The following is a 20,584-nucleotide window of genomic DNA, read 5'->3' as shown; positions in this document are numbered from 1 at the left end:
TAAGCCATCTTTAGGTACCAAGATATACCATAATTGAAGTTTGATATTCTAAAGTAGCTTGGCCTAACTACTGCCATACATGAGTCCATCGAAATTCATGGGGTACTGTATATCCCACTTATGGTGCATCTTTCACTGTTAATGGTTTCTATATGTGAAACAAAATATTTAGGTTTTATGGTTACGTTCATTTTAAAATTTTGACATGTACTATTTTGCAGTTATGGAACAGCATTAGCATTGGTAGCTTCAGGTCAAGTGGATCTTAGTTCTCTAGTGACTCACCACTTCTCCATCAATGATGTCCATCAAGCTTTCCATACTGCTAAGGATGGAAAGGCGATTAAAGTTATGATCAAAATTCACGGATAACATTACTGTCAGGTGACTGTATTTTTTACAGTAATTTGAATTTGTTTAGTGGTATGAATTTCTAATAACAGGTTTGTTTTGAGTACCTCCATGACTGAAGAAAGAGTCTCATTACATAAGTGTCCTTCCTAGGAAGCAAATATGTTATAGCAAAACTGCCTCAAAGGCAAGATTTTAACATTAGCCACCTTACTGGACTGGTTGGTTTCAAAACGTGTGCTTTTCCAGTTTACTGTTGAATGTGATGTAGAAGCTAAATGCTGTTAGAGTGGATTTTAAATTACAAAGTTTAAAAAGCTTGCATAACACAGGTAAAGTTACAAATCAAATATTCAAAATAAGGTATTGAAACGAAGTATAGAGCAGGATCAATAACACCCTTCATGGTAAGATTGGCTTTATTTTTCTTAAAACGTCTCTTTTTCAACCGTACTTTTCACGTATGATGATGTAAATTCTCACAGGGCAGGGCTATCATGTATCGCAGAAAAATGATGGGAGACAAAGTATATAACACTTATCACACAATACATTAAATAAGAAAATTAATACTATGATGAGATGTGGTTAAATGAGATGATATGGTTTAAGGAGAAAGTTTGGTTCATGTATTATAATTTTTTTTTTTACTGGAATGAATGATATATATACTATATGTATATACATATACAGTATATCTATATATTTTTTTTCATTTTTAATTTGATGAGCAGCGGCCTATACACTACCCTGTTGAATATATTTAGAAGCTTGGGAGGGAAGCTAAACAAAGTGAAATTTTTATAGAAACCTATGACTATACAAGGACATCCTTGCCTTGAAACAGATCTGAAAGAGGTAACGTAAAAGATAACCTTTATCAAAAGGACTGACCTGCTGTGTACCATTTAAAGCAGTAACATAACCCCAAAGTCTTTTGTGATAATTGGCGTGTTGAAGTATTAGCTTTATACCCAATACAGTAAAAATATATGTACCAGCAACACATTAGATATGTTAAGGATATAATCCCTATCAATTTCCCTATCACTTTCTAAGGGCACTCCATATAGGATCTATGATTTGTAAGCACTCTATGCATCAATTAGGACTTCCAGTGCCCTGCCCTGTACCTTCAAATACAGTTCTCGTTTTTATATAGAAACCAGTTTTCTAAACCGATGTATAGTTTAATATATATCACATCTTTATTTTTTACTGGTATTTAGTAGCCCTGATAAGTAAGCAATTGCAACCCCTATTTTGAATGAAAGCTTTTTTTTTTATTATAAAGAACTACTTACATATTTTAAATTCTATAAATGCAGAAAAAATAGTTCAACAATATATTATGCTTTGTAATTTTTTTTACATGTTCTTACTGCAACAGTAGCTGATAGGTGAAAAAATCTGAGTGATATACATCTAATAAGGCAAATAATATACGATGATAATTCCTAGGACAAAATTTTCCAAGACGGAAAATAATGCTTTTTCTACAAAACAAATTTTTTTCATTTTCTCCATATGTAAGCTAGTCTACCTACTTCCTAATGACACACGCCATTATTGTAATTAAATTGTTTTAAAACATAATGTACAGACTTATCACAGAGTCAGCAGGAGGCAGTGTTTTGCAGGCCGACTTCAATGAGACAAAGACCTTTTCTAAATAATCATGATACTGAAATTGAAATTGTAGGTGTAAGTGTTTAAGTTTCCAAGAATAAAAAAAAAATACGCAAGAAAGAAAAGAAGAAAGTTTTGAGATAATCTTTCCTGTAACCTTCCTATCAAATGATTTACAATACTGTGTATTATCATCCTTCAGTTCCTCAGAAAGCAACGATACAAAAGCAAATCTACAAAATATAAGAAATTGTCACACAAAAATGAGCATACAATTGTGTGCGTAATAATAAAAACAATTATAACAGTAATAAGGAAGAATGTTTTATATTTCTCTCCATATACAAATAAAAAAAATGTACAACAGTAGTACATATACCATACAGCACTCATGCTAAGTCAAGGACGGCTTCTGCAAATGCAATCAATGCTTTACATTGTACCTAATACATACTTGAAGCATGAACATATCTGAAATTAATAAACAATGAAAATTATCAATACCCTGAATTCCACTCACATTCAGAGACCACTAAAGACAACTTTGGGAAAAAGAGAGAGAAAACACTGCTAAACAAAGGACCCTAAAAAACTGTGTGTGAACACTACGCTCTTGAAAGATGGGGATGAATGATGAAGCAGATGTTTATTTACAGAACAAGACTCTAAAGTATTCAGTCTGAAGTTTTATGTTCACACAGCCTTTCTTACCATATAATAATAGTCTTAAGATACAAAATAAAAATCTTTGAGGTCCTATCTTCTCTAGTGTATAAAATCTAAATCTTTTTATCATTACAATGCACACAGAAGAGGGAGGAAAGAGATATACCATAATTTTTTTTTTTTGTATAACTCGTGTCCCTTCTTTTTCACAATAAATGACCACGCCTAACAACACCGACGATGCGGCCATATCTCTCATTTATGATTCCACAGTAGCATGCATTATCACAAGAGGGAGTGATGAAGGGCACCCCTAACCCCTTCTTCATCTATTCAGCAGCATAAAGAAGCACCATTACAATGCCAGCTGAAACAAGCATATAATTGGTCCATAAATAAAATTCACAAGAGAAAAAAGACTTTCTTGAAGATAAAAAAAAAAAAAAAAAAAAAAAAAAAAAAAGGCTTCACCATAGCAGTTGCTGCTAAACTTCCACTCTAAACGGCAATGTTATGTTCTGATATCTGTGTTCAAAATAAATTAAGAAGTAGAGAGAATTTACGGCTACAAAAATGAAGGCAAACGAATCAAGGGGAAAAAAAAAATAAGAAGGAAAAATAAAGACAATCTCTGTTCATACCAGCACCAAATGCACACTTGTGGCAGTCTCCTTTTCCGTTTGTGACATTGGTAATTCCTGCCAGTTTTCACTGCTGCTTTAGTTGTCAATTAATTGTTATCACAACATGTTTTAAGCACCACTTCTAAGCTGGGCCTAGTTTTCCAATACACAGTCACTCACTTTACTGCACATTGGTACGATGAATGTTTACATTGAATAAAGTGCAACTTTCAACATGATCACTGCACATAATTTGTTGCCATAAAATTGGCAATTTAGAATAAAACTTCAATTTCTATTTCCTAGTCACTGCTAAAGGACATCAGTCTCATCCATCAACGGTAAGGATGCTGCATCAAGACTATCATTTTTCTTGTGACCTCTCTCATAACTCAAATCTAAACTTCCTCCTGGAATAAAGAATGAAATTAGAAACAAGGCATCATAGTCATTCCCACACCCGACAATACAAGAACCGTTCCAACCACCACCAAAAATTGCATCCATGGTAATAGCCAAGTGTAAGGGTTTTCAAGGTCCACTGAAGTTACCCTACAAAAAACGGTTTCAATTTTTCTACGAAAATATTTCCGAGTAATTCACATCTTGAATCATAACACTCAAACATTACTCTCAGTACAAAAACATTCAGTTTTTGGCTTTCAAAAACTAACGTCACATACCGTACCTGATTGTTTCCTATTTTTACTCGCGGATCTATTTTGACTCTCTGGTATGAACGCTGCCACCATTAAAGCACAAATCACTAACAATGCCCCAAAAACAAATGGGGGACCTGGGACCAAATTTGGACTGCTGATGCCATGTGGAGTTGTACTATTTCCAATACTTGATCCATTTGGCTGAAATAAAGGAAGAACATTATTTTCAAGAAAGTGTTCATAGGGAATTGTGTATATGAATCTGTACAATTTTCTTATAGTATATCTAACAAATACACTGGTCATAATACATTACAATATATATTTCATAATACATTAAAATATATGCAAGACTTTATCATGTGCCTTTTATCTGCAATTCGTATACAAAATAACCCATTCAAAACTGATGTACAGTTTACGAGTATGCATTGGTTTGTCATATCTTTCATTTCTTATTCCATAACACACATACTCACTATCAAGCTTTTTTGCAAAATATGCTTAGTACACATAAGTAGCAGCACTGTGCACAAACAGGACCCTAAATCATTGTGCATATCGTTTACTAAATCGAGTGTCTGGCATCTTCAGGTCAAGTTTTCATTTAGGGGCCTTGATACACCAATCTTATACGCTATCACCTTGAGCCTTTCATAGCAACTTGAAAACTATTTTAATAGTGTTTTGAAGTACAGTGACTAAATTTACAATGTCTCCTAAGTGTGACACAAGGCCACAAATGGTGAAGCTTCCAAGATATTATGCAAGAGCCTGGCTCATGAAATACCAAACATTTTCGAAGCACAGTAACATGCCGATCTTCCAGCAGATAAAACGTAAAATCCCATCAATGGGGTGACAAGGCTGTTCTTCATCTGGGCATAGGATAAGAACAGGTGGCAGGTCACCATATCCACTTTGTTGTTAATGATGAAAGTCTTCTCTATGTTTGACAATTTCCGTGATTAGCATTGGAGGCCGCAATTGCAAGATGATATTTGCTCCAAGACAAGGCTGCCTTGAATGTGTTAGAGCATTTTTTACTTTTTGGTGACATCAGATGTTGCAAGAGCCGAGATGTTTAAGAAAACTGCACCAGGGTTCAAGACACCAAAGGAATCTAATTAATCTTTGGAAGTTCTGTAACAATAGAGTTATGAACTTGATGCCCTTTTTATCTTTTATAAAATCCACAGGCCCTGAAGTGATTTATCAGGAAGCAGCTTCGAGTAAACTGATAAGCTGTCATTAACCTTTGAGATGCCAGAGTTCGTGAGAGGGCCAACCAAATTCGATTAAGGTTGGATGCTGGACTACCAAGTGATCAAACAAAGCTGTGAAATTCCTATTGTCTTAAGATTAGAAGTTAGATAGTGAACATTAGTATAGTAGTTTCTTAGACAGCTATCATAGACTGAATAGTAACTGTTATGGGTTAGAACTCAACCCCCTTAGGAACAAGCATACTAAAAAAATCCTTAAAAAAGGAAGAATTATGCCAGGCATTTACAACAAAGAAACAAAAACCATGCCAGTGTTCTTTTATTTTTTGTAAACATACTTTTTTATGTTCTTTGAGGAATGAGGGGTAGGGTGCCAAGAAACAAACTTTTCCTGTCTCCCCCAAAATAATAGGCCCTACGAACATGAGTACAGCATTAACATCATAGGAGGGCATGAGGTTGAATATAAGGTAGACACGCTCAGCTACTGTCAAAAACTCTAAGGATGAATTATGAAGAAAAAAAGGAGTCACAAAAGGGACTTTTTCAGAAAGATGTTTTCATAGCACTCTTGGGTTAAACATCACAGTAATATCAGATTTGCAAATTTTTTATGTAAATGCTTTTGGTCAAAGAAGAGAACCACCTAAGAAAACAGAAATGTTCCATGGGGACGTTTGTCATTCCACACTGTTTAAAAAGCAATAAAATCAGAGCTAAACAAGATTTCAAGCTGATTTAATAGGCAATCCCAGGAAAAATCAAGAAAATAATAAGCCGAAGGTCAATTAAGTTAATAACAAGTCAGGTATTTATAAAGGGTCAGAACAAATTAAATGAGTTCACTCATAAAGCAAAGCTTTCTTCGTATATTTTACAGTGGAAGCCTCCTATAACTTGGCTCATAAATACTTTTAAATAATTTACCCTTCTTTACAACTTTATATGTAAAAATGGCTGGAGAAACATAATTACTACACAGTTTTAAAATATCAAAGGGTGGCTGATGATGATGATGAGTGCGTAAGAGCTACTCAAAAGAAACGTCGGGAGAGTGGAAGGCCCTTTCTAACTACATCTGGGTTGCCTTTTTCTGCAATCCTATGCCTAACAGATTTGGATGATGCAAGATCATTAATGACATAAAAACTTCAAAATGGCTTTCAGGTTTCATTCATGGTAAATATTCAAGTCAAATTACGAATGTTGTACATACAAAGTAGGAGGATTTGTATTTACGTATGAACAAAATATGATACGATCCATAAAGCTGTATAACCTGAAGCCATTCATTAAGGGAAATTTTTATTAGGAAAAAAATTCTAATCACTGCTTCATTGGTGGTACTCACCATAATAGTCAACAGAACCACAGTCTTAAAAATACAATGAGATAATTTGCATTAAACTGTGTGTGTACATGCATACTCAGTAAACACTGAAGACTGATGAACTACAAGTTGCAGAACAGTGTCACAACAATATCCAGCAAGCCAAAGCTTGATGTTATTGTAGATGTCAAAGGCTTTTTCTCTGAGGGAACTGCCTCATACAGTATATTATATGCAAATCACATTTGTCTTACCTTATGAAGTCCATCATCCGCATGGTCTGAATTGAGATCAACATGGAAGAGATAAAATATAAATCCAAAAACTGCTGGACCCAAGCCTGAGCAAAGTCCTCTCATTCCCGTTATAATACCCTGCACAACACCTGCAATAATAATTTGAAATAAATACAATGTCATTCATAAAACTAAAATATAATGCACAGTATCAGGAATATCTCAGGTGTTCTGTGAGTAAACTTACAACATTTGATGATGAAATGCAATTAAAATTTCAAGCACTATCAAGGGATTGGAGGAACCAGTGGTGGTGATAGACAACTGTACTATCTAATGTGGCAGGAAGAAATGGATAACTCAGGATATGACAACTTTCCTCCTGTGTAAGCAAAGATTTCTTGCATATTTAGTACCAGTGAGGTGTAAATGAATGAAAGAACTGAAAGATGTTTTTATCTTTTAACCACGCTTTAACAGAGTACCATAAAATATGCATACCTTGTTTATCTACATCTGTGTGGGTGCTAACATAGGCACTAATGGCAGGGTATGTGATGGAAGATATAGCTGCCAAGAGCCCAGCTGCCCACATCATCCACATTTTAGAACCAAACCCATACCACATGAGCTGAAGCATCTCGAAAACCAGTCCAACCTGCAAGAGCGATAAACATTTAGTTTATAAAAAACAAACATTAATTGTAAAAAAAACAAACAAACAAGTACATGAAGGCCACTTTATTTCAACAGTCTCAAAAGACTTAGTTGCAGTTGTGTGTGAGGTAAGATTGGCAATATGAAACTAAATTCTATTCAGCGTATCTTAGATCACGTCTCACTTGGCCAATAACTTAAACCTGAGTTTGCAGCTGCAAATCATGGGTGAGTTACAAGACTGTCTATGAAAAATGTAAGTATTGATTACTAATACGTATAATTCTAAAGACAAAGCCTACCTATCATTTTGCTCAAAAGAAATGTATATGCAGCCATGGATGAATCAATGCAATTTCTACTTACTATGATCACATGTTTGTTGGAGAGTTTTCTCATGAGCAGACTCAGCAATGCAGTCTGGGCTACGACAGACAAAATTCCAACCACAGCAATGAAGCATGCCACCATTTCTGCTGTGAAGTCCATAACCTGTAAGCAAGCATAAATATTACATCAAGTTTTTCCCAGCAAGGTTAGGAATCCCAGCTGAAACTTGTTTACCTATGACTTCCATTTGAACAACTAGTTAAACAAATTATTATAATTTACTTCTGTTTTTCACTGATTACCATTTCTGTAGTTTGATAAATCTATAATTTAAAATGTTTTCGCTAACGTAATGCAAAGTATCATCTTCTAATAAGAAATAAAACTACGGTAATTGTATGTAGAATTCAGTCATAGGTTAACATATATGTATATATCTTTGTGCATACGTAAGCAAAAAATTATCTGATTAACCCAACAGGAAAATACTCACCAATCTGAGGTAGACAAAGAAGCAAGAATACTGGCCAGCTTCTGGTAAGTACGAGAGGAACACGCTTACGCTTATCAGCAATACATTACGGTCTTTGCTGACCTTCCACAGAGCCTAAGGAAAAAAATTATTTTTCAAGATATGAAAAAAATAATGGGATGATTAGTCCAAATGGTAAATTTAGCAGAAATAATGACATGCCTTTATTCCTCTACAATCAAGAAAATTTTTCACCGAGCTACAGAGAAAAATAACCTCACAAAATGCATTAACGTGATGGGATAATTACAGTATTTCAATAAAAGATTGTGAATTACTATATAACTGTACTTTCTCCACAAAACCCTTGCAGCCTTCCTTTAAAACAGAAAAGGACCCATTCTCATGAAGTGAAAAAAATAAGGGATAAGCTATCCCTTATACTTAGCCCACAAATAACAGACATACTTCCCTTTTTCCCATGAATCTATTGGTAAGTAGGCACATTTTTAGCTGTGTCGTTTTATTTCATCAGTTTGGGTTTTGGCAGGAGAAAAGCAACCACATTGAAAATTATTCAGAAACTATTTAACAGACAATAACAACAGTAGTCTAAAATTTCACCGTAATTTAGCATTCTGCATATAATTTAATCACCTTCCAGTGAAGGAAAAACTTATACTCTCAGTATTAATTGTAAAAAAATCTAAAGAATCTAAAAAAATAAGGAAAACTTATACAAGGCCTCAATATTGTCTCTAGGACTTTTCATTAGCGAGTGAGTTAGAGAACTGACCGAAAAAGGATCTGCTTGTTCCCATGAAATATGGGCACTCCAAGACGACGACAACCTCAGCTTCTCCGGCAAGGATTCTGGCACTGCAACCAGTATGAAGAAAACGTCCAATATGGCTATCGCCGTTGCTAGCCCTACAACCAAGTCATCACTGTGCATCTGTAATAATTGAACGAGTGGTTAAATAGATTGGTTAGGCACATTTTTGGGAGCCAAAGTTGCCATTTATCAAACAGAAAACATACACCATGTAAAGTCCATAATGTCACATGTCTGAACAGGTAAAAGTATTATTATATTTTTTGTTTCATTAGAACAATACACTAAATCAAATTTACAGATATGTCCTGGTATTTACATAATTTTTATATTATAAATGTTCATCATATAACATTTACCTTTATTTAATAATTTTCTTAATCCTATAACCAAATACAACACACTGTCACTAACATTTCAAATGTTTTTTAATATACCTTGTAGGAAATTAGTGGATAATTTTTAAGTTATAAGTGAAATGTAAAGATTGAGCAGAATTATCTTATAATCAGCCCTAATAACTACACTGTCCACAGACCAAAAAATTTAAAAGTGGAGAATAAGAAACCAATCAGCCATCCAGCCCCCTGACCGACTCACCTTGCCCAGGTAGGCGCCCAACGCAGGAGAGGTGACAAGACTCGCCGCGAAGGTAGCCGACACGAGGCCGTAGGCGCTACTTCGCTCAGACTCGTCTGTCACGTCGGCGACGTAGGCAAACACGATGCTAAAGGTGACCGCGAACACACCTGACATGCTGATCAGGGCGAAGTACCACCTGTGGGAGGGGGAGTAGGAGTAGGAGGAAGAGCAGGTTTATTAGTTCCCGATTTTATGCCCGATGTTATTTTTTTGGGTATTGTTAACAGTATGAAGATTGAACTAATGAGTTTTACTCTCGTACAGAATCTGTTCTATATATATAAGAAAAACGTGAGCACAAATGTCTTAATACTTTAATTCTATTCATTTGTACAGAATTTGTCGGTGTTACAGAAACGCTACTTTTTTCCATCAATTACTCCGGCAAAATCATTCATTAATACTTAATGACCAGAAAAATTTACTTTCTGGCCAAAAGTTTGATATGAAATTAAGAACATTTTAAAAACGCGCTCTACAATGACGTCCCTAAATTGGTTTTACATAGTCTAGACCGGGTAATGTTTAAAATGAAAATTTTACAATATTGTTAATAATACAGGAAAACGGCCTAATAACTTTACATCTTCCTCTATATATCTGTTTTCAAGATGAATAATACACAGGTTACAACGAAATATACTTCGTTACTTCATAAAATTCAGAAATAATGAAGGCAATGGGACAATGACTTAGCAAGATAAAATAGATATGTATTTTAAACACGAGAGGTAAAGGAGGACTAAGAGAAACTTGTGTGTCACTCACCAGGTGTTGATCTTCATGAAAGGAATGGGGAGGCAGGTGAAGAATACGGTGATAAAAAGGAAGAACTTGCGACCCCATAAGTCTGAGAGGGCGCCGATCAGCGGAGCGCTCAGAAATGACAGTATACCCTGGAAGAAACGACAGACATCATGGCACATCTTTCAACTTATATATACGTTTATACAATGCGTGCATGTGGAACACAATGCACGTTTATACAATGCGTACATGTGGAACAGTCTCCCAGAGGATTACAAATCTTGTATTTTAATAATTTTACTTAAATATTCATCTACTTTATTATGCATATGTTGATTTTTTTGCAAATAACTGCTCTCCTCTTTCTGTATTTCCTGTTACCTTACGTTACTACTTTCAAACGAAAACCACATTCTCTGAGAGCTTGAATTTCAAGCAAATACTTAAATTTTTGTCACCGAAGATTTTTACTTCGGTGTAGCCACATTTCTCCTCCTATGCATCAATAAATCATCCGTTAATATTGTTCCAATTAGAGAGAGAGAGATTTTAGGTCTTAAGATGAAACCTGTCCTATACATCACAAAGGGGGAGGGGGAGCAATTCTGGTGTTACATCTAGGGAGTTTTTAATACAGCTGTTCCAGATATAGGAGCAAAGCTGAATAATCGAGAGAGAGAACAAAATTTTTTTTTTACATGTCCTAACAACCTTCCTTCAACCCCGTAACTTTTCGCCCATGTCTTGAGAATTTCATCAAATGGATTTTTGCTCCTAACCATCCTTCCAAGTGGAGATTTAACTTTTTTATTTTTATTTTTTTGCTTTTTTTTATTTTACAATTTCGGATTTTTACCCTGCACCCGCATTTAATTAAAACACGTTCACGCAGGTTTTGTTTATCGTGCAGCTTTTTTTTCCCCACTTCGGATAACCAAACAAAAGTTTTAAATGTTTTCGATTACAAACTAAGAGAATTTTTCAACGTATGAAAAATAATTGCATTCGAGAGAGAGAGAGAATTATGAAGCAATTGATTTTATCACGTTTAAACAGTCAATTAAGGATTAAGCAATCTGTAATAAATTTCTCTGGATATATGGCACGTTTTTACCACCCAGTCAGCCTCTCTCTCTCTCTCTCTCTCTCTCTCTCTCTCTCTCTCTCTCTCTCTCTCTCTCTCTCTCTCTCTCTCTCTCTCTCCTTTGTGAAATATAGAAAGCCCACCGGTGTCTAGGTCTCAAGTTGCATAAGGCTATTTAGAGATCCAAATAATGACGGGCCGTCTCACCCTAGATATTTCCTCCAGTTACGCAACACACGGATAAGAAAATGCCCTTAACAATACAGGAGGATAAAATAGATTAGTATTACAGGTACTATTTCCCGCCCTTTACGAACACGGAGTCTCAAACGAGGCATCAAGGTAGAATACTAAAACCAAAATTCTGCCATTTTCAAATGAGAGCGGCTTCTTATATTTAACCGAGCAGACGAACACGACACAAAGGGCCCTAGGCCCCATATAAGTCAGCCCCATCTTTCTGGGTCCTATTTAGATATTTAAACGACCTCTTCATGCCATAATCTGCTGTCACTCAGAAAGGTTTTTAGAATTAGCTATGCCGTAGGATAGCAGATCTACTGTTGTTTGTTTACGGGAGGAGATCCCGCCAAAAACTATAGATAGGCCTCTGGTTCACTTTGTGTTTTATTTGTAGGGCATTTTCTTCGTAGTAGTACCAGAGAGGGAGAGAGAGAGAGAGGATTAAAATAGTGCTCATTGAAACATCAAAGCATTGAAGGAACATAAACACTGGAGAAAATTAAACCAAGGGAAAAGAAACAAAGATGAAACACACTCCTCGGCCCCCCTCCCCTCTCTCTCTCTCTCTCATTAACCTCTGAACCACTCTTTCTGAAACTGGAAAGAATCCTTAAACACCGACTCCCATCTTATTCAAAACGTTAATAGCAGCAACCCATGCCATTACGGTGCCGTCGAAAACGTGAAAGAAAGGGGGAGGAAGGGGAAGGGGGGGTTTTAGGAATTGATTTAGAGAGAGAGAGCAACGCTGGGTCCCAATAGGGAGAAGCCGTGGAGAGATAGAACGACGACGAGGAGGAGGAGGAGGGAGAGATGGTGGAGGAAATTTGGGTACACCTGCACCCAAGCTTCAGAGAGAGAGAGAGAGAGGAGGAGGGGGGGGGACCAACACCAAAGCCTTGTCAGCGGACTACTGTGGCTCCGCCGCCCTCCCCTCTCTCCCTCTATTCCATCCCCTTTCCTGTCATAATTTCTCTCTCTCTCTTCCTGTCCCGATTGTGCTGGATGTGACGCAATTTTAATGATAATGATGACTTCATTGCTTTGTAGTCTCTCTCTCTCTCTCTCTCTCTCTCCTCTCGCTCTACTCTCATACACAAAACACGCAGGGGTCCCCCCCCCCCCCCCATGAGTTGGAATAGGAGCTGAATAAAGAGGTCAGATCACTTACTCTCATCCACACAATGAGTTGGGAATAGGAGCTGGAATTAAAGAGGTCAGATCACTCCCCCCCCCAATTTCACAGGAGAATTTATACCATAAAAAATCAAGTCGAATGAAATACAGATGAATGTTCACACAAGCACGACCTAAAACAAAGGGAGCCCCGCCCCCCCTCCCCGAAAAAAAAACTACATACATACACGTGCATCCAAATTGAGCAATCACCTCGATCTTTTAAAACACTTGTGTTTATTGATGAGCGTTACGTCACAAATAAAATGTTGCTTATACAAACTGACACGCAAGCAATTGCAACCCTTGAATTAAGACGCAGATGGACCCTATATGCGGCGTTAAAAACGCATTTGTTGGGCCGCTAGAGTTCTGAGGTTCACACCAGCCACTCTCTTACTACGTTCCGGCATCCTTAGGGGGGTTGGGGTCTTGCTGCCCTAAACTGACATAGATCTATGGAAGCACCCACTGCTCACTGTTCTTTCTCGAATGCCATTTATTCCAATCTATATTGAATCTATATCATTTACTATATTCTTCCTGTATTACTTATTACCTTCTGTTACTTCTCTCAAATGAACACCACAATATTTCTCTGGAAGCTTGAATTCGGTGGCCCATTTGGTGGGCTTGCTCCCTGTGAATAGGGTTCGTCTCATGAATAATATTATTATTATAATCGACACGAAACTCCCTGCGTACGTACTCATTAAGTATATTTTCATCTGTAACTGACAGGTGCTGGTGTGTGTGATATATATATTATAATATATATATATATATATTATAATATAATTTATATATAATTAATAATAATATATATATGTTATATATATATATTTATATATAATATATATATCGAGCTACAATGTCCTTTAATATATATATATATATATATATTATATATATACACACACATGTGTATATTTTGACGTTTCTCTTCTCCATACAAATGCATTCTATTCTATGAAGAGGCCGACGTGGCCATTTAATGGACCTCAAGTTTTATTTATTGTGAACGATAAAATGAATAATTCGTGTTAAGATGTTCCACATCTTTTGTAATAATAATACTTATTATATATTATTATTATTATTATTATTATTATTATTACATTATTTCCACACTTCGTCATGTTTCAAGTAATGAAGCTATTACTTAACCATATATAACACATTCTAATAATAATAATAATAATAACCGACGGCAAAAATTCTTCCACTGGAAAACAAAAATGCTGAAATAAAAAAAAAAACTAAAAAAAAGGCAGTATATACAAGCCGTAAACATACAGCCCGAAGCTGTGTTTTATCTGTCCTCAGAGGGCTCAAACCCGCGAAACAAAGAGATTCACGAGAGAGAGAGAGAGAGAGAGAGGGGGGGGGGGGGGGGGTTGCTATTGATCCAACACCACCTCAACCGTGGCGTGTTGGAAGAGGAAATACTGAGCGAAATACAAAAAAAAAAAATAAACACACGCAGAATAAACAAAGAAAGAAACAAACACACACACATCGATTGCAATAAGAGAGGCAAATGCCTAATATTTCAGGGCGCTATATATTTCAGGAAACACAGGAGGACGATCAACAGCGGACAGAACTGATCAGTAGTGATCAGCGAAGGGTGTGATCGGCGTCTCTTATTTTTACTTTATAGTGGGAGAGAAAAACGCAGGCAATTCTCGGCGGTCACCAATCCAAACACTGGACACACCAGACGACGCTTATAGCCTGGCTGATCGGACTCTTCGAACAGAAACAATGACATATTTAAAGAACTGAACGCTGCAAAAATACAATTTATTAAATTAACAACGGTAAACATTTAAATGTGGACGCCCAGTATATATACAGAGAGAGAGAGAGAGAGAGAGAGAGAGTCGTGAAGATCAAGCTGCACACTACAAATTGGAGTCAATTCGTGTAGCAGGGCCGAAACCACCAATGGACAGACAGCAGTTTATATCCACTATTTATGTGAAAGTTCTCAACAACTCTCCCTGTATATGACGGAGCTCTCTCTCTCTCTCTCTCTCTCTCTCTCTCTCTCTTAAGTGCCCTGACCTCCTTTTAGGCTGTGACTTACGTCGAAAGGACAGACTGGCCGTACACTTGGTGCCAAACAGTGTCACTTCATGGCACTGTCCTAATGCCAGGGATAGGGGGGCGGGTGTTATGAGCCCAGTAAGAAGAGGCGAAATGGAATACAAACAGAGAGAAAGAGAGAGAGAGAGGCAAAACCCACTGACCTATTTTCTGCAGTCATTTTAAAGAGAGCAAAAAGGGGAAAACGAGATAATAAATGAGAAAAGGAAAGAAAAAAAAATGGGGTGGGGAGAGCACAGGAACATCTGATAACCCAATTTGCGCAAGAGGAACTTGAGGACAAGAATTACAAGCAAGCTACGGAGTCTATCTGTGCTTGTGTGTGTGTCTCTCAGAGAGAGAGAGAGAGAGTGCGTAAAACATGTTAGATACGAGTTATGATAAGAAGTGCGAATTTGCTCCACCAGTATGTGGCACACAGGGGCTACCCTGGATAGGTATGGGGGGTAGGGGAGAAGGGGGGAGGGTTGTCCCTGGGAATATTTTGGAACGCAGAAGGGACTCGACATGGCCGACTTGGGCCAAATCTGGAATAGGTGGAGGAAGAGATAGAGGGGGAGGGGGTAGTTGACGGTGGTAGTGGTGGCCCTTCTCCTTTTCCCTCCCCCATCCACCTCGCCCAACAACCCCCACCCATAATCCCCTCCCCCTTCTTCCACCTTTAAAGTTGTAGTAGCCTTGCTGATGGAGAGAGAAGGGGGAGGGGGAAGATGAACTGACACCATGGCCAACTTTAACCCTTCGTTCCTCCGCCCCTTTCCTTTTGGAATCTCTCTCTCTCTCTCTCTCTCTCTCTCTCTCTCTCTCTCTCTCTCTCTCGCTTGCGCGTGCGAATCCCAAAACAAGCCTTAAAGCAGGAACTGCGCACTCATTCTCCCTCGCTCCCAAAGGCGGACTTGCGAGCGAGCAACAACAAAGGCCCTCTAATGTCAAAACTCCTCCCGAATGGGAGGACGCGATCAAACGTAAACAGAAGCGACTCGAAGGAATGTCTTCGCTTTCCCCACCTCTCTCTCTCTCTCTCCCTAGTACTTTCCTACGGTGACGAATTCTGACCCGAAATGAACGCGAAGGTATTACTATACACTCACTCTTCAGGAACCAAGGCCGCCTGTCCCCTAATATTAAAAAGCAACGGGTCGCTTGTGGCACCTATTCTCAGTTAGTCGTCAGCGCCCCAAAACCAAGGCATTACTACCATTCCCGGACTGACAGGTGTATTATGCCGTGGACAATACACCATACAAAGTATACATGATGGCGTCTCGCGACACCCCCACCCCTACTTGATGAACAAAGGGATTTTTCATTTGTTATAACATCAGGAAGCGTGTCTCTATTCATAAGGGCCATGTTCACTTACTAATTTCCTGACCCTTTTTTTTTCTTTGTAGTGGTTTGGGGACGATTGCAATCTTGGCTTTTGCAATGACAACCGATATAAGTTTATACCCCCCCCCCCCCCCCGACCTTTACAAATGAAGAAATATATCAGTTTTATGTAAATGTCGCGATTTGATAATATTCTTTTCCCAGAAGGTTGATGGGTTCGTATTCCGAGGAAACTGTTGCGCAGACAATATTCAGAGTAAGTTATGCGTGAGTTTCTGTACACCTCTCGTACATTAGGTACCTCAATGACAAAAATGTAACTGCTTACACATACATATACACACACACGCACACGCACACGCACACACACACACACACACACACACACAAAGGCTTCCGCTCGACAATTCGTTAGGAACTCAAAACTGGTACAGATAAAAATACAACGGTTTTGTAAGCCAGTTATCTTTGAGAGAGAGAGAGAGAGAGAGAGAGAGTTTCTATAACCGTCAGCTGGAAGTAATGAATCCATCCGTGGCCAATATGGGGGATCATCCATCACCAGGTACGATCTTCCCTGATGGAGAGAAAAATCACGTGGTATTTAACATTTTATCTCTCCTTCCATCCTTCACAAGCAGGTGCCCACACACACACACACACACACACACACAATGAGAACCTTTGTATACAACCAGATCACTTTCAGTTTCCGACTGGCTAGGAAAGTTAAGGCCATTCTTAAACAGCGTAAGCCATAAAAAATACCTCTCTCTCTCTCTCTCTCTCTCTCTCTCTCTCTCTCTCTCTCTCTCTCTCTCTCTCTCTCTCTCTCTCTCTCTCCTAAAAACACAGATTATTGTAATAATAAGCTTGTTAATATTTCCTCTCTCTCGCTCTCTCATTGAAATTAACACTATTTTTAGACCCTGGAGGAGATAACATTGTAATTTTCGAGCAAGAGGACGTGTACCTTTGACGCTGCAATTACTAACTACGCATGGAGAGAGAGAGAGCCACTCAATTTTTTCAAGTTTCATTGTGTAATATCCCAAAATCCGTCTATCATCAATTCTCATCCCAGATGAACATAACCCAATTCCATCTCGACAACAGTGATTCCCTTACCTTTGTCTAACAGGCTGTGTAATCATGCAGCAAATCTGCATGGGCGTATGTGTGCATCAATGGTATACATACGCATGCACATACGCCATCTATAAATACACACTGCAGATTCGCCGATACAATTTAATCACAATGAGTAATACATTCTATTCGTTTCCAGCATTCGGGAACTAAAGATACATTACCCAACTCTGGTGACCGATTCTCTCTCTCTCTCTCTCTCTCTCTCTCTCTCTCTCTCTCTCTCTCTCTCTCTCTCTCTCTGGTACAAACATCGATCAGCATAAAGGGATACGACACCCCCCCCTTGTTTTTTCACCGGACAAAACAGGATTCGAACGAAAGTTCGAAAAGTTCCATGATCCACAAAGTTGTGATTGGATTAGTCGTGGGGCCCAGAGAGAGAGAGAGAGAGAGAGAGAGAGAGAGAGAGAGAGAGAGTATCCAAGCAACTGCGTGACATCTAGCTGAACGGAATGAAAATCAAACATGTTAGTGATCATGGAGATTTTTATTTATTATTTTTTTTTTTTAACTTCCAGGGGTAATTTGAAATGGAATATCGACCCTTCAAATCATATTAGTTATTTGGGTCATTAGCCTAAGCCCCGGTGTGGGCAAACTCCCAAAAATCATGACGTCGCAATGTCATTGGTCAGTGGGACGCCCATGTCGCTGGGTAGAGAGAGAGAGATATATAAAAACGCAATAGTACCCTGTTGCCATCTATCTCTCAAACTTTCTCTCCACGTCGCGAGAGAAAGATTTGGAATGGGACCCAATGGGAGGGTCTGAAAGGTGTTTCATTGTGATCGTGAACTGGCGACATAGCATCCCCCCACCCCCAAGAAACATCGAAACCGGCGTCCGCCCGTATTTATTGAGTACAGGTCATTTTTCCTGTCATGGGCAAAGACCTTCACCTCCCCCACCCATCCACCACCACCGCCCCCTCCACCCGATTACTCCTTTGAACGAGGACCCATTTGCCACCATCCAGCGCAATTTTCCTCTTTTTTTGCGAGACCACCTCTCTCTCTCTCTCTCTCTCTCTCTCTCTCTCTCTCTCTCTCTCTCTCGAACATCTGCGAGTCACGACAGTAGAGCTGAAACTAAGTATTCGTTCAATTCACTGCTCATTGAAAATCGAAATTTACCGTCCAGTTTGCTAGTAAGAGAGAGAGAGAGAGAGAGAGAGAGAGAGAGAGAGAGAGAGAGATGAACACACACGTCTGGTGTTCTCTATGACATACTAATTAAGTCTAACAGGGGCGCACTGGATATTTTAAGCCTCGCTGTCCTGGTTCGTGAACTGACCTTTGTTTTGGTCCCTCCGTTTGTGAGCTGTTTGCTCTCATCACTCTGTGAAATACAAGAAAAGTGGCTTTCAATAATTATACACCTTGCTCGACACTCGAGATGACAAGGAACTCCCTAAGGAAGGAAGTGCTTGAAATTTTCCTACTGGAATACTGCACAGCACTGCATATTTCAAAGCGAAATCAACCACCGAAAAACAGGAGTAGTAGAGTTAAAAGGAGTGACAAGAATTAGGATGTCTCAAAGACTTGTTAGTCCATCCTAAGAGGAGACATCGTGTGCTCACTTATCTGCAGGAGCAGGTTTTGCTGTGCATTCACAGGTGTCCTGATGATTTTGTCTAGCTTTCTTTTAAACTCTTCCACACTGTTGCTGTTTACAACTTCTGGTGGCAGTTTATTCCACGCGTCACATATCTTGTATGTAAAGAACTTCCCACAAAGGGATGTATTGTATCTCTTCAGTTCCAGTTTCCATCAATTATTTTTTGTCTGGTTTTCGTTTAATGTAAATGGGTTACTCTCCTTTTGTTATGCCTTTCAGTATTTTGAATGTTTCTACTCGTTGTTCTCGCAATCGTCGTGTTTCTAAGCCATACATGTTCAGGCTCTCTAGTCTTCAGCAACCTATTTCCCTGATGGATGGAATTAACTTTGTGGCTCTTGCTTGTACTCCTTCTAATCTATTTATGTCTTTTTTTAGTGTTGGTGACCAAAGTAAAAAGGAAATGAAAGAAATAATAAACCTCCAAAACTAAAAAAAAAAAAAAAAAAAAAAAAAGATAGAGAGAGAAAGAACGAAGCTCCTCCGATCAACTAGACCCTCTCTTTGCTACTTGTGTATACCAGGCCTAAAGGCCTAACTTTATACACATCCTGGGAGCGCAGTCCATGTATAGGCTTACCCTCAGGAGGGGATTGAAAAAAAAAAAAAAAAAAAACACCCACACACACAAGTAGGCTTAACTACTGCCGTCCCTCCCCAGAATCCCTGAGTCATCACGGGCCAACCGTAACGAGGGGGAACGAGGGGAAAATTGGAGCGGAGAGGAAAGAAAGCCACGAGCAAAAACAACAATCGCTTAGGTTTGGACACTTTTCTCCACAATGTTTTTTTACATTATATATATAAATAAAGTCCAAGGTTAAGGTCGAAGGTTGATAATGGAGGTCTCTCTCTCTCTCTCTCTCTCTCTCTCTCTCTCTCTCTCTCCTGTTGCAAACCACTACAGTCAGCTAGCAACCAGGTATATATATATATATATATATATATATATATATATATATATATATATATATATATATAAATGAGCGGAGAGTTTTAGCACTGGAGCAGGAGAGACGTAATTGACTCGTTGGCTGGGTTACCTGGCGTCGTTGCTAAACCCCACCAAAAGTGAGAGAGAGAATGAGTAAGTTATTCACTACTTTTCTATAAAAAAAAAAAAAAACATATATTTAAAGAGTACGGTAGGCATGTGGTCCATCATCGCCAATTCAACAAGTCACAGAGATCTTGGTCACACAAATCGACGGTCACCCTTCCAGCCACCAACCACAACCCAAAAATAAAAAAAGACAAAGGGGGTTCCCCCTTACCTTGATCCCCACAATGAGGCCGTTCATGAGGAAGGTGTGATCTGGGAAGGTGTCATTAAGGACCTGAAAACAAAAAGACACGATTAAAATTTGAGCAAAATATGCACTAATTACATTTCCATACTTATTTCTCTATTTGTCTCTCATAATTTTTATATCACAGTACTTGACTCTTCTTGATACAG

At 38.3% G+C, this 20,584-nt stretch overlaps 2 protein-coding genes across 2 annotated transcripts in view; one reads left to right on the top strand and one right to left on the bottom strand.

Moving 5' to 3' along the window:
• The window catches only part of LOC135205801 (sorbitol dehydrogenase-like), a 24,950-nt gene extending 24,141 nt beyond the window's left edge, over positions 1-809 (top strand). Inside the window, exon 9 of the mRNA XM_064236956.1 lies at positions 222-809. Coding sequence (XP_064093026.1) covers positions 222-372 — 151 coding nt within the window. The 3' untranslated portion in view covers positions 373-809. The remainder of the gene's footprint in view (positions 1-221) is intronic.
• LOC135205800 (uncharacterized) overlaps positions 757-20,584 on the bottom strand; it is a gene marked incomplete at its 5' end in the record, with an annotated part of 20,904 nt that continues 1,076 nt past the window's right edge. Inside the window, 10 exon segments of the mRNA XM_064236955.1 lie at positions 757-3,679; positions 3,958-4,132; positions 6,742-6,872; positions 7,225-7,381; positions 7,747-7,872; positions 8,204-8,317; positions 8,979-9,137; positions 9,618-9,795; positions 10,428-10,555; positions 20,400-20,462. Of these exon segments, the coding sequence (XP_064093025.1) occupies positions 3,582-3,679; positions 3,958-4,132; positions 6,742-6,872; positions 7,225-7,381; positions 7,747-7,872; positions 8,204-8,317; positions 8,979-9,137; positions 9,618-9,795; positions 10,428-10,555; positions 20,400-20,462 (1,329 nt within the window).

Source organism: Macrobrachium nipponense, chromosome 24 (assembly GCF_015104395.2).
Source record: "Macrobrachium nipponense isolate FS-2020 chromosome 24, ASM1510439v2, whole genome shotgun sequence".
Taxonomy (NCBI): Eukaryota; Metazoa; Arthropoda; class Malacostraca; order Decapoda; family Palaemonidae; genus Macrobrachium; species Macrobrachium nipponense.
Note: the sequence above shows the minus strand (reverse complement) of the source record. Positions and strands in the feature narration are given on the sequence as shown.